This window comes from Doryrhamphus excisus, chromosome 10, assembly GCF_030265055.1.
Source record: "Doryrhamphus excisus isolate RoL2022-K1 chromosome 10, RoL_Dexc_1.0, whole genome shotgun sequence".
NCBI lineage: Eukaryota > Metazoa > Chordata > Actinopteri > Syngnathiformes > Syngnathidae > Doryrhamphus > Doryrhamphus excisus.
The window spans coordinates 9,459,817-9,474,235 of NC_080475.1; the positions used below are offsets into that span (position 1 = coordinate 9,459,817).

At 44.2% G+C, this 14,419-nt stretch overlaps 1 protein-coding gene and 1 non-coding gene across 6 annotated transcripts; both read left to right on the forward strand.

Moving 5' to 3' along the window:
• Positions 1 to 120: 120 nt before the first annotated feature.
• On the forward strand, positions 121 to 13,183 carry LOC131136626 (ubiquitin-like modifier-activating enzyme 1). 5 transcript variants are annotated; one of them, XM_058083708.1, is made up of 26 exons: positions 121 to 332; positions 3,032 to 3,148; positions 3,227 to 3,285; positions 3,364 to 3,532; positions 4,359 to 4,493; positions 4,583 to 4,689; positions 4,775 to 4,865; positions 4,950 to 5,082; positions 5,158 to 5,255; positions 5,369 to 5,515; positions 5,668 to 5,844; positions 5,946 to 6,053; positions 6,131 to 6,211; positions 6,431 to 6,583; positions 6,731 to 6,896; positions 6,959 to 7,155; positions 7,235 to 7,299; positions 8,712 to 8,907; positions 8,998 to 9,072; positions 9,143 to 9,332; positions 9,404 to 9,489; positions 9,565 to 9,657; positions 10,510 to 10,701; positions 10,941 to 11,042; positions 11,114 to 11,214; positions 12,133 to 13,183. In XM_058083708.1, the coding sequence occupies exons 2-26, from the start codon at positions 3,032 to 3,034 to the stop codon at positions 12,266 to 12,268; spliced, it is 3,174 nt and encodes a 1,057-aa protein (XP_057939691.1). In that variant the 5' UTR covers positions 121 to 332; the 3' UTR covers positions 12,269 to 13,183. The 5 variants fall into 5 exon arrangements, with proteins under 5 accessions (XP_057939691.1, XP_057939689.1, XP_057939690.1 ...); XM_058083706.1 differs by lacking the exon at positions 121 to 332 and adding an exon at positions 927 to 1,073; XM_058083707.1 differs by lacking the exon at positions 121 to 332 and adding an exon at positions 1,569 to 1,781.
• LOC131137747 (small nucleolar RNA U6-53/MBII-28) lies at positions 10,755 to 10,865 on the forward strand. Its single transcript, XR_009131971.1, has one exon. It is a non-coding gene; the product is annotated as a small nucleolar RNA U6-53/MBII-28 (small nucleolar RNA).
• Positions 13,184 to 14,419: the final 1,236 nt, after the last annotated feature.

Below are 14,419 nucleotides of genomic sequence, written 5' to 3' on the forward strand. Positions count from 1 at the left end.
TTATACGGTATTTGACGTGATGTAAGTTCAGTCGTGAATTAAGACGTACGAGCCTTCCGTTAAAAGCGCCGAGAAGCATACATGGTCGCGCCTGTAACGTGCACATGTTGCTGCTTTGCTTTCTCCTGAAATAGTGAGGGGGGTTCAGCAACCACCCGGCAAGCAGCTGTCCAGCGGAAAAAAAACTCACGCAGAGCCCGCCACTGTGACACACTTTCCCGGTTGCCATCAACAGCGGCGTTAAGATTTGTCACGCGTTTTGCTAAGACTTTTATTTGCTTCCAGTCACATTTTTTTAAGACTACAAATCAGGCAAAGTAATATCGGATGTGGTAAGTTGTGCACACTCCTCAAGCCAATGCTAACTCAAGCTAAGCTGCTAATGTTAGCAAGCTAACATAGCGGTACAAGATGGAAAAAGTCATTGGGAGGCTATATAGCTCCATGGCTAGCTGCACACAAGCTAACAACTACGCAGTCGCTTCCGTCTGCGTTACTGCTATAACGCTATATACTATTTCACTTCTTTGCGACGGCGTAATTGTTATCAACTCGCCGTGACGAAAACGCTTGTTGAAATGTGTTTGGATATTTATGCGTAGGAGAGGAGAGTGTTGCTAGTTATTTATTCATTTGTGATATATCACAATAGTAGCCGAAGAACAGTGTGTGCCAAAACTTAACCACATGCTTTGTTATTGCAATCATTTGCTAGAAGCTACTGGAACTATTCCATCGAAACGGATTGCAAGATAATCGTCACAATAGCACTGTAATCGACGTTACCAGTCACAGGATATCGAGCATTTTAAGTCTTTGGGGTTATGCTGCCTGCATATGACATGTAGTCGCGGTATTATGCACTGGATGGTTATTGTGTTGCAGTGAAAAGATTATCAGCAGGACTAATATCGGCATGTGTACCCGAGAATATGCGGCCCACACGTTCGGGAGCCTTTTGTCATTTACCAGGCACCCCCTCCCCCAATAGTCTTGTTCTGCAAGGAAAGCTCACCCTTAACCTCGTATTTGGTTGAGGGCTCATGTTCAGCATCCTGATTGCATTCATACCAGTGAGTCATTTTAGTATTGCTGCCCAATTATACTTGCCAATGATGCTTTGCTTTTAATGGACTCAGTTATTGTTGTTTGTTAAAAATGTATCGACTGGTATAGCGTTGAAAACAAGACCGTGGCAAGTAAGGCTTAAATGTCAAATTTGTATTTTATAATTTCACAGGGTTAGCATTTCAAACACGTATACAATGAGGCGATTTGATTCCGAAAAGTATCTTTATGGAGAACTGTGCTGCATATGCTTACTTTGTTCAATGATTTCCTATTTGACTGTGTTAAAATACCTGAATTGAATGGTGATGCTATTCATTGTACAGCAATACTTTTCATGCGTCCATGCTAGCGGGGGGGCGGGATAACTGCGCGTTGGTTGTCCTTCCCAGCCAATAGCAATGCAGCTTTTATGAACAGCGTGCTCAAAGCCAACCATTCCTGTGTAATGTTTAGGCCAGTGCGTCACGCCTCCTCCGCCCCCTTTCTCTAGCTGCCATTTTGGTTTTGTTCCCGTCTGCAGTCTTAAAGCCATCCGTAGCTATTACATAGGAAAGCCTCGCATCGCAACCGCACAGTGACTCGACAATATAGCGCAAGGCCATCCGACTTCGCCACGCCATTCATTCCCTTGCTTATTCCCAATCGCTGGCATCTGAATATAACGGGAGAGGAGCGGGTTCGCATTGGAAAGGGGCCGGGAAGGATTATTGGTAAGAAAGGAGAAATCAATGGAGGCACGAGTGGAGCGACGAGAGCCGCGTTAGCGCAAACGATCGGTTTTGTGATCGTCCATCTTTGACGGCTATTTTGTCGCTTACCTTAACGTATTAGCCTCGCGGCTCGCCGAAATGTCATTTTGTAAGCTGTCCGATAGATCCGCAGTTAGCGTCGTTAGCTAGCCGATCACATGCTAGCTAACTACGCTAGCTTGTAAAGTTGTGTTCCGCACCGGAGGAGATCGAGGCCTAGGCCGACCCTCCCCGAATCTCCTGGAGGTTTCTCGCCTATTAACTTATTAATGTTACCCTTCCGTCCGCTTCCAAAACGACTTAACTTACGAGAGAGGCGCAGCCTGTTCTTAGCCGGTCGGCTCATGTTGTTTTTTCCACGAGTCCTGACGCGTTTTTTAGGGCGTTTAAAGCTTTAAAGCCTTTGAGACGCAAACGAGCCAGCGTCAGGCATCTTACAGTCGTGGAGCGCACGGTTTACTTTCATTTTCAGCCAGCCATCCATTGTTATGATCACACAAACTTTGTATTTTATATTCTCTGCCCACTGGCTGCTGTTATTCCGAATCGTTAGAGGGATACAGGAAGTGTTTCGCACGGTAAACTTTGACTTGGCGCTCCCTTGGATGCAGAACTGGTTCGATGACTGCGGCCTGTTTTTCCCCCTCATGGGCTTATCTTGGCTGGATTACTGCCGAAATCCTCACATACTTGGACGTATTTTAACAGCACATTTGCGAATGTGCTCGTAGTTTCGGTTTGTGTGTAGTTTGTCCTCATATCCACACTGAAGTGTCAACCCCCGGGCAAAATTTTCAGTGATTCAGCGCTTTTTTTGCGGTTGAAACGATGTCGCAGCTTCTTCCAAATCCAGCTCGTATACACAATAGAGCTATATAAACAAACAAGACCTGCCCCTGGTATGAAAGCGGGCCGATAATGCTGCTATTCATGGCTCTTCCTAGGTTCCCTGTGTGTTTAGCAGATTTGTTTTTGGCTGTCAGCCTGCCCAGCTGCTCTCTGGACTAGAAATCCCTTCTCACCAGAATGAATGGTATCGTGTAGCATTTAGCAGAACGTTCATTATGAAACCACTACATCGATTACTTGTAGTTCTAATTTCTTTCTTACGATTTTCCAGTGGTTTGCCATTTTATTATTATTTAATTAGTTATTGGTGGTGGCAATTAGGTTGTTGTTCCGTGAAAAATTACATTTCTGATGACCCGCAGATGTCCAGCTCGCCGCTGTCCAAGAAACGTCGCTTGTCAGGAACAGAGACGAAGACGGGATCCCATTGCTCCTCCTCAAACTCTGTCAGAACTGATCTGTCTCACACACCTGCCAACGTAAGCACATTACCATCCTATAGATAGTCCAAAATTGTCCAATCGTAACATTCTAACGTTATGCTGTAATGTGTCCAGGGCATGGCTAAGAATGGCAATGATGCTGAGATTGATGAAGGCCTGTACTCCAGACAATTGTAAGTCGTCTTCGGCGAAACCGCAATCTGCCGCACGTGGCTACAGTTGTTCTCATTATACCACATTCCTATTTTTAGGTATGTGTTGGGCCATGCTGCGATGAAGCGCATGCAGAACTCCAATGTCCTCATCTCCGGTATGAGAGGTCTCGGAGTGGAGATTGCTAAGAATGTCATCCTCGGCGGAGTTCGTAGTGTCACTGTACACGACCAAGGCATTGCAGAATGGCGAGATCTGTCTTCTCAGGTGAATGAAAGCACGCATGGCTGGGGCTTTATTTTTTCCCTCTTTTAATTTGGGCTTGATTTTATGTTTGAACAGCAATTCTCTCTATTGACTGTTAGATTTTTTGCTTTGATTCCCATGTTATATACCAACCAGAATCTTATTTTGCCTTAAAACAGACTAGCTCATTAATATCAAATATAATAAAACCCTGCACATCACCGTGTGACACGTGCTTCTCAAACAATGGGGGGTGATGCAGAGAGGACTTTAAATATTAGTGCAGACCTGCCAACATTTGTCACACTGTGCATGAATTTGAATATGCTTGTATGCTTCGCTGCTTTCAATTTTGTTGGATGTTGCTGGTTTCAGTTTCAAGCTCAATCTGTACACTACAGATAATAGATTTTTTTTCACTTTGTCAATATTTCAAATTGGGGGGTACGAGAAAAAATTATATCCCCTTGTGTGGTAATGATGAAGTAATAGAGAACCACTCCCCTACCACACTTATTTTGGCTCCTAATTTGGTCCCTAAACTGGACCACGTTCCTTAATGACCATAATAGACCCAGATTTATCAGTATGGGGCCTGGTCATCATCACAGCCTAGTCATGTCTCATTGTGATGCAGACTAGTGGAATAGCTTCAATGGTAGCTTTCAGCATAAGACGTGTGCTCCCTGTTGAGCTGGTAAATTCAAAATCCTCTGGTTAAAAGAGGAAAAAAACGTCGAGAAAAACCCCACTCCGAACAAACGAGCATCTTGCTGAGTCTTCATAATAGTTTAAGACTGTTTTTGCTTTATGTGAATGTTTCTTTTCTTTGTTTTTACATTGATAGTTTTATATTCGAGAGGAAGATCTGGGGAAGAACCGAGCGGAAGTCAGTCAGCCCCGCCTGGCTGAACTTAACAACTATGTCCCCGTGGCAGCTTATACCGGCACTCTGGCAGATGACTTCTTGATCAAGTTCCAGGTATAGCCGTGCTTCAAGCTGAGCACAACACTCGATTAATATGGAATCTACATAGCTGCAATATAACTATTTCCATGTTTGTAACTCAGGTTGTAGTGCTGACCAACTCCACTCTCGACGAGCAGCAGCAAGTGGGCGAGTTCTGCCACAGCAAAGGCATCAAGTTAATCATTGCAGACACCCGTGGCCTGTTTGGGTAAGATGCTGATCATCACACGTATATTGTTCTTCCGCTTTCCTCGTGACCGATGCTGTATGACACCGGGTGTCTTGATTTGTAGCCAGCTGTTTTGTGACTTTGGTGAAGAGATGATCGTGCATGACACAAATGGAGAACAACCACTGAGTGCCATGATTTCCATGATCACAAAGGTTAGGCCTCCCAACACTGTCCCTTTTTTAAAATAACATCTATTCACTCCATTTTGGCTCCCTAAAATATACATTTTTTTCCAGGACAATCAAGGTGTTGTGACTTGTCTGGATGAGGCCCGTCACGGTTTTGAGAGTGGAGACTTTGTGACCTTCTCAGAGGTTCAGGGCATGACTGAACTCAATGGCTGCCAGCCGGTAGAAATCAAAGTTCTCGGTAAGACCTATAATCAGTCAAATTCATTTTGGAGTTGGTGTTAATTAAAAATTCTACGTGTCGACTTGTTTCTAGGTCCCTACACCTTCAGCATTTGTGACACAACCGGATTCACAGACTATGTAAGAGGAGGAATTGTTTCTCAGGTCAAGATGCCCAAGAAATTCACCTTTGTAAGTTGATGGTGGTGTAGTAGATGTTTGTTCAGGTTATTGACACTGTCAAGCAATTACCTTCACAAGTGAACATATTTGCTATCGTATTGATCTTTATCTTTGCGCTACAGAAATCTTTGTCGTCCTCCATGGCTGAGCCAGAATTCATAATGACAGACTTTGGCAAGTTTGAACGTCCAGGACAATTGCATGTGGGCTTCCAGGCCATCCATGCCTTCCAGAAGAAAAACAACCGCCTCCCGACACCATGGAACCAGGTGAACCACACAGCAAAAAACCATGCCTATACCCAATCAATCATTTATCACCAGTTTGATTCTTATTTGTAATTACCATTACCATCATTATTTTGACCAATTTCAACTCTTTGTTCTGCACAGTTCAAACTTTTGCCATCCTTTCATTTCAGGCTGATGGTGAAGACCTGTTGACACTGGCCAAGGAGCTGAACTCTGCTCAGACCGGATCGGCTAAAGTAGAACAGCTCGATGATGCACTCATCAAAAAGATGGCCTTTGTCGCCGCTGGTGACTTGGCCCCAGTCAACGCCTTCATCGGGGGTCTGGCAGCACAGGAGGTCATGAAGGTCAGCTAAAGGCTATTGGCTACTGACGCCATACGTCAGATACATTTGTTCAAGTTATTGCAATTGTTTCAACGAAGCCTGAGAGCTCTTTGTTCTTGTAGGCATGCACCGGGAAGTTTATGCCCATAATGCAGTGGTTGTACTTTGACGCCTTGGAGTGCCTGCCAGAGGAGGAGGGGGTTGTACTCGCAGAAGAAGACTGCGCACCTGTGCGTGTTTTTAATTCCCACGCACATGTCGATTACCAACAGTAGCATAAAACTTTTTTTCTTTCCCCCTCACACAGAGGAACAGTCGATACGATGGACAGATTGCGGTATTTGGCACCAAGCTGCAGGATCTGCTTGCCAAGCAACGCTACTTCCTGGTGAGTCTGTCATCATGATGCCATCCATTGGAGTCAGTGGCATTCTGTCGCTAAATGGATAGCTTTGGTGATGGCCAAATGCAGCTCTGAAAGTATTCTAATGAAGTTGGTGGACTTGGCATTTGTAATTTATAGCATTAAGTCCCAAAAGTTAATTAATTTATTTGTAATAAATGTTAGGCAATTTACAGTGTGATTTTAATCTGCAATGCACTCCAGGTTGGAGCTGGTGCCATTGGCTGTGAGCTCTTGAAAAACTTTGCCATGATTGGACTGGCCAGCGGGGAGGGTGAGATCATTGTGACCGACATGGACACCATCGAGAAGTCAAACCTCAACAGACAGTTCCTTTTCAGACAATCGGATGTCACGGTTAGTATCAGTTGTCTTTTCGTGCATTCGTACTTAACATGTGTACTGTAAATAGGGGAGACCCTACTGTTAATCGGTTAAATACTGTTATGCTGGTATTCTAGCAAGTAATACTATTACACGGCTCTTGTTTCTGTGTGCGAACAGAAAATGAAAAGTGACACAGCCGCAGCAGCAGTGAAACAGATGAACCCCTCCATCAAGATCACTGGTCACCAGAATAGGGTGGGCCCTGACACGGAGAGAATCTATGATGATGACTTCTTCGAAAGCCTCGATGGAGTAACCAATGCACTGGACAATGTCGATGCACGTAAGTAGCCACATATTAATATATCCATTTTATATGTGTCTATAATGTATCTGTTTGTGCAGGTTTGTACATGGATCGGAGGTGCGTGTACTACCGTAAACCCTTGCTGGAGTCTGGTACTCTGGGTACCAAAGGCAACGTCCAGGTTGTGATCCCCTTCCTCACAGAGTCGTACAGCTCGAGCCAGGATCCGCCGGAGAAGTCCATCCCCATCTGTACGCTGAAGAATTTTCCAAATGCCATTGAACACACACTGCAAGTGAGTACACACCATTCCTCCATCAGGCGTTTTTAATCAAGCAAGTTATTGATCTGTTTACATGTTGCTCTCTCTTTAGTGGGCTCGTGATGAGTTTGAGGGCCTTTTCAAACAGCCACCAGAGAATGCCATTCAGTACCTCACGTAAGATGGCTTTCTTTTATCTCCAGACCGACTGCATGTAGGCCTTTATGTTTAGTGCTTACTAATGTATGAATTAAATCATTACATTTCTGTCATACACACAAATTTGGATAGGAATTATCCTTAAAAAATGACGGTCATGTGCGGGGTTGGGCATTGATCATCGTAGGGAGCCGCTTCTGACATTCCGATTCTCGCAAAATCGTTCATGTTTTTAACTTTCGGATAAAAACGGATACGGCAGGAAGCGTTTGTTTATTCATTTCAACCATGGACAGTGTCCGACGGCGCTTTCTAGTTTGAAATTGTAAAAAAAAAAAGGAGGCCGCACCACTCACAGGATTAAACACCTCCGGATTCACGGTTTACAGAGTGCCCCGTTTAGGATGCGCTACACCGGACCTTTCACTGCGTTTTTGACGGGCTACACCGGACTTCTTTCAACCAGTCAGGTAAGCAAAACAAAAAATGCGTATCTAGGTAACGTAAACCTGTGTACTTGATGTTAACGCGAGCTTTAGCAAGGAAGTTGACCCAATGTTACTTGATTCACCCGACTTGTTACCATGGTGAAGTTAGTTTTCCGCATTGGATATTCATCTGAGCCACTGTTAAGTTCACGTTGGCAGTTGGACATGTGGCTCCGTAGCAACAATGGCATCCTGAGCCATATGTCCACTCACATACTTGGAAGTACTATTTCATTTGTTAAAAAAAAAAGAGATATATTCCAAATGAAACCAACTTTCACCGCACGGGTTAGTAGGAAGTCGGACCATGGCTAAGTTACACTTGGTCGATTCTGCATCATCAGACACTCAAGGACGTATGCCGTTTTTCAGAAGCTTTTTAAAAATCCGAATCATTTGTGAATGTGTACTCCCATATAAAGGTCTTATAAATATTTGTTCATATTCAATGGTTTGATACTGTCAGTCATTTCTGGTGTATAAACCGCACCCACTAAATTTGTTGTTAAATAAGCACCGGTGTAGTGCACGTCATAAAAAGGTGATATTTAGTCCACAGAAACGTGTTGCACACAAAGATTTGACAAACTTTTCATAAAAATGTTTTTCACAAATAGTACAAAACACTGGTAATTACAGATAAGCATAATTTTTCTGGTAGGATACTTTTATTTATATTCCAGGCATCAATCACCGTTTAACTACCGTAGCCGTGTGTTAGAAATCGGAATAAGAATCGCTGAAATTCAAACAATGCCCAACCCTAATCATTTTAGCTCAAACTATTGTGACGTAAGCTGCGTCCAGAAGCAATATCTGCATGTTTGCTATATGAAATACAATTAATACTATAATACAGTATAGTTTACCATCGCCCGGGGCTCAGTTTAACACTCGTCCACTGTCCAAAATGAACTTCTGTACCAACGTCTTGTCTTGCAGAGATCCCAAGTTCATGGAGCGCACCCTCAAACTGACTGGCGGTCAGTCTGCTGAGTTGCTTGAGGCGGTTTACAAGACTCTGGTCACAGACTGCCCCCACAGTTGGGTCGACTGCGTAACCTGGGCACGCAACCATTGGCAGTGCCAGTATAGCAACAACATCCGCCAGCTATTGCACAACTTTCCCCCCGACCAGGTATGCATTGAATGGGTCTGTGTAATGGAATTGTGTAATCTCTTTTGTTGTGTGGATGAGTACCATTTTTGTCTTTTACCTGGCTTTCAGTTAACTAGCTCTGGAGCCCCCTTCTGGTCTGGTCCAAAGAGGTGTCCCCACCCCATAGAATTCAGTACAAGCAACGTAAGTCATGCATTCCTAAGATGACTTATGTCTTAACTAGCTCCGAATAACAAGTTGCTTTGTCCTGTAGGACCTGCACATAGACTACATAATGGCCGCCGCCAACCTGTTTGCTCAGACTTACGGCATACAAGGCAGCACCGATCGTGCAGCAGTAGTCAAGATCTTGCAAGAGATCAAAGTGCCTCCTTTTACTCCGCGTTCTGGCGTGAGAATCCACGTCTCGGATCAGGAGCTGCAGAATAGCAATTCTTCTGTTGGTATGTAGTCCAGCTGGGAATATTATTATATTAAAATGAATTGCAAAGCAATGAAATTCCCGTTTTAACAGATGACTCCAGATTGGAGGAGCTGAAGGTCCTGCTGCCTACCCCCGAGTCTGCCCAGTTTAAACTCTGCGCTATTGACTTTGAGAAGGTACCACATTTGTTGTATCTTTAGTCGACTCTGGGTTTGCTGTCAGTCCTTAACCGAGGCGGTTTTTCTTAACAGGATGACGACACCAACTTCCATATGGACTTCATAGTAGCGGCGTCTAACTTGAGAGCAGAGAACTACGACATCCCCCCGACCGACAGACACAATGTAGGTTCTTGGATTTCATTCATTTTTTACCGCTTTTCCTCATGAGGGTCGCAGCTGACTTTGGGCGAGAGGCGGGGTACCAATCACAGGGCACATATAGACAAACAACCATTCACACTCACATTCATACCTATGGACAATTTGGAGTCGCTAATTAACCTAGCATGTTTTTGGAATGTGGGAGGAAACCGGAGTACCCGGAGAAAACATGCAAACTCCACACAGAGATGGCAGAGAGTGGAATTGAAACCTGGTCTCCTAGCTGTGAGGTCTGCACGCTAACCACTCGACCGCTGTGCAACCAAGTTGGATTCTTTAATTTATTCATTTTCTACCACTTTTCCTCACGAGGGTCACGGAGGTGCTGGAGCCTATCCCAGCTGTCTTTGGGCGAGAGGTACACCCTGGACTGGTGGCCAGCCAATCCCAGGGCACATATAGACAAACAACCATTCACACTCACATTCATACCTATGGACAATTTGGAGTCGCCAATTAACCTAGCATGTTTTTGGAATGTGGGAGGAAACCGGAGTACCCGGAGAAAACCCACGCATGAACGGGGAGAACATGCAAACTCCACACAGAGATGCCCGAGGGTGGAATTGAACTCAGATCTCCGAGCTGTGTGGCCTGCACGCGAACCACTCATCCCCCCCCGTGCAGCCCTCTGATCATTGTGTACATGAAAAACAACACCTAGAGAAGGCCGAGGGTGAAATTGAACCCTGGTCTCCTCGCTGTGAGGTCTGCGCGCTAACCACTCGACCACCGTGCCGCCCGGTTCTTGGATTTGTCAGACTTGGTTATTGTGTCCCTATTTTAATTGTCCTCCCCTCCCTCGTTATCCAGAGCAAACTCATAGCCGGCAAGATCATCCCGGCCATTGCCACTACCACGGCCGCGGTCGTGGGTCTGGTGTGCCTTGAGCTCATCAAGATCGTCCAAGGACATAAAAAGCTGGAGTCGTTCAAGAACGGCTTCATGAATCTGTCCCTGCCGTTTTTCGCCTTCTCCGAGCCCATTGCTGCTCCAAAACATAAGGTGAGAACCTAATGCATGTGTCTCTGTGTGCACGTTGAGGTGCACGGTGCTACCTCCCATGATGATTCCGCCATGCTAATACTGATGTGCCAGGCAGCTTGTCTGGGCGCAAGTGCGTTCAACTCGACTTCTCACGCTGATCGCTTCAGCGTGTGCTGAGGAGACCGTTTCACCATTTCACTGTTGATCATGTGACCAAACAGTTATGTGACTATCCCACCCTGACGTTGTTTTGGCAGTACTATGAAATCGAATGGACGTTATGGGATCGCTTCGAGATCACGGGCCTCCAACCCAACGGCGAGGAGATGACGCTGCAGCAGTTTCTCACCTACTTTCGAGTATGTAGCCATCTTGTGTGTGTTGGCTTCCCTTGGTTTGCCACACTAAACCTTGTTTTTTTGTTTTTAAGAACGAGCACAGGTTGGATATCACCATGCTCTCTCAGGGAGTCTCCATGCTCTACTCGTTTTTCATGCCCGCTCCGAAACTCAGAGAGAGACTCGAACTACCGTAAGTATGATATTTCTGTGTGGAAGCGTCAAGGCTGAATATGCGTAAATCATACTGGAATTCTACCGGAACAGTACCCTTGGGGAAATACAGTAAACCTCGGATATATCGGAAATTCGCTCACAACGGACAGATAAAAAAGAACCGATTTTTCTGTAATGCATTTCCAATAAAAATTCATTGCATATATCGGATTTTTTTATAACGGATTTCGCCTATTTCGGACAAAATCTCCAGTCCCGTTCCAATGCATTTCCATTAAATTTCCCTCGCATATATCGGATGGCCGCATCGTGGCGCTCCGATTCGCCGAATCGTGACAGGCCGCTATACGACGTCGTTTGCAGCGTTGCCTGCGCGTCCAGGTACATTGGAAACATAGTCAAGGAAGTGCCTTTTTATAACGGATAAAATCCCATTTACGCATATACCGGATATAAATCCCATATATGCGTAAAACGGACATTTTCCGGTATACGCATATAACGGATTTCGCTTATATCAGACAAAACCAGTGGGAACAATTGAATCCGATATATCCGAGGTTTACTGTATATTGTCACTTAAAGTTGACCTATTATGCTCATTTTTACACCCTTTGTACTGAGTTGTGGACTCCTATAGAGCAGCTACACACAATAACAGCACAGAAAGCGTTCTAGATCTTCTAGAATCTGCACCTATTCCAGTTGTATTTCCTTTGTTTTGTGCCCAAATTGCTTCCCAACTACGAACCATATAAGTAAGTCCGTAAAACGGACATTTTCCGGTATACGCATATAACGGATTTCGCTTATATCGGACAAAACCAGTGGGAACAATTGAATCCGATATATCCGAGGTTTACTGTAATGTATTTTTGAAAATGTTGCCAGGTATGGCATATAAACCTTCTTGTATCTATCCCGTGTGCTGCAGGATGACCGAGATCGTCACCAAGGTGTCGAAAAAGAAGCTGGGCAAACACGTCAAAGCTCTGGTGTTTGAGTTGTGCTGCAACGATCTCTCGGATGAGGATGTAGAAGTTCCGTACGTCAGATACACCATCCGCTGATCTCCACGTTCTGCCTGCAGCGACGACTGGAGGTGCCGAAGGAAATATGGGGGGTGCTTGTAAATGAGGGGGGTTGAGGTTATTTTTGGCCCACGGGAGTCGGGGGTTCAAGTCTTCTTTACCGGCTCAAGCTAATTTTTTTTTCCTTTTTTTTTTTTTTAAGGCCTGTGGTTTGTGTTAACTGGTGCCTCTGTACATAGCCCCCATTGAGCTGACTTGCTGGTCGCCATGCGTGAGGGATTACGGGGCTCTTGGAAGAGGCGGGAAAACCCTACCTTCTGATATTTCTGAAGAACCGCAGTATTCCGTTTCCATTTTAAGCCCTAGTGGTTTGTTACTCCGCAGCGTTCATTTTACGTATCCTCGCAAACTTGGGTGCTCGCACGCACTTCTCCGCTCCGAGCCTCGCCCGACACCTCACGTTCGAGTTCCGAGATCTTTTTCACACGTCGCGTAGAAAATATGTTCCAAAAATAATAGCGACATGTATGTACAAAATTTTAATCCCTTGACCGTTCCACTGCCCTCCATTTTACAAACGCCACCAGTTTTAAATTGTCGGGCCACCAGGTGACCAATTGAACCTCAGCTGCCTTCCCAGCACAAAAACGTTAAACCCCTGTCAAGTTCAATTGATTACTGGGGGCTTTCAGGCACCTCCTCGGTTAGCACACTGTCTTCACGGGGCAGGGGGGGGGGGCTCTTGCACATGACATCTGTTTTTTTTTTTTTTTTTTGCTCTTTCATGTCTTGTTTTTTTTTTTATTATTTTATTTTTGTGGCCTGATTCAATGTTCGGTTCACAAAATGTCTCCACCCTGTAAACTAATGACACCACAGTGTAAGCAAGGTAACGTGTGTCTTGATATGGGAGCACTTAGCTTGATAGTGAATAAATGTCAACTCATGAATGAACCTGTGCTTGTTTTTGGGGTGTTTTTTTTTCCATTTATGGAAAGTAGGGGCTCTCGGATCAATCAGCCACTGATTGGTATCGGCCGATATAAATGGAAAAAGCATTTTTGATATCGGCCAATACTTAATTTTTTTTTTTTTTTTTTTTACAGTGTTTTCTCCTTAATTACGGGGGATATGTTCGCAAAATAGGCCCCAATAAGTGAAATCTGCAGACTAACTTTTTTTTTACAATAAGAATACATGTTTTAAGGCAGGGGTCGGGAACCTTTTTGTGTATCTGTGAGAGCCATATCTGTGAGAGCCATTTTGACATCTCAATGACCGAGGTAGACTACCGCATTACCCAGTAATAATCAAGTTTTGGTGTTTGACCTGGAAAATATCATCAGGAAAGATAGATATGGTTGGCTGTATTGCAGTAGAAAATAGATGGACAAATTAAAATGCATAAGAAAGTTTTGATTTTTAATATTATTTTTAACAGTGATTTCTGTGATGTTTACTTTAAAATGTTAGCAAAAATACATTTTTATTGTGGTAAGAAATGCTTGAGAGCCAGATAGTGTCATCAAAAGAGCCCTACCTGGCTCCCGAGCCATAGGTTCCCTACCTCTGTTTTAAGGCTTTAAAACCTCTCATTGAACACTTTTTTTATTACATTTTTTATATAATACTTGCTTTAAAAGGCCAATCAGGTCCACTCCACTGCAGCATTCAGAACAAATGCATAGCACTTTTAGTGCAGGACGAACTTTAGTTGTATGCGGATGCAAACTTACGATTACCTGATGGTGCACGTCAGTCTCTGCCAGTTGTCCTGTCCGATGCGCGCGGGTCTGCTGCAGCTGGAGGGGCCCAGCAGAGGTGGGCAAACCAGGTTTTCATTTAATAATGTGAAACTAGAAATAAATGCTATAAAATGAGTAGGTCTCACATGAAAAAAAACCTTGTAGACCCCTTAATATAGCCAAGAGTACATTTACACTTCATTTGTGTGATCAGTATTGATTTTGGACTATTTGACTCGGGGATTATCAATATTGGCAGCATAAAACTCTGATCAGAACATCCATAATGGAAAGCGATGTCAACTTTTCAGCTATATGGTAGATTTCATGTACTGTCTCAAAATACCTCCGCATACTTTGAACTTAATTTATGATAAATATCAATTTTTTTTTTTAACAAATCTACTTTATTCTTGCCCTCCGAGTATTCTCCAGAATGAAGTAG

What these genes read in the sequence shown, in the direction of transcription:
- LOC131136626 (XM_058083705.1), top strand. Translation starts at nt 2,309, where the DNA reads ATGATCACACAAACTTTGTATTTTATATTCTCTGCCCACTGGCTGCTG. An exon ending in ACTGGACAATGTCGATGCAC is followed by an intron (nt 6,897 to 6,958) that starts GTAAGTAGCCAC and finishes CTGTTTGTGCAG; the next exon opens with GTTTGTACATGGATCGGAGG. An exon ending in TAGAATTCAGTACAAGCAAC is followed by an intron (nt 9,073 to 9,142) that starts GTAAGTCATGCA and finishes TTTGTCCTGTAG; the next exon opens with GACCTGCACATAGACTACAT.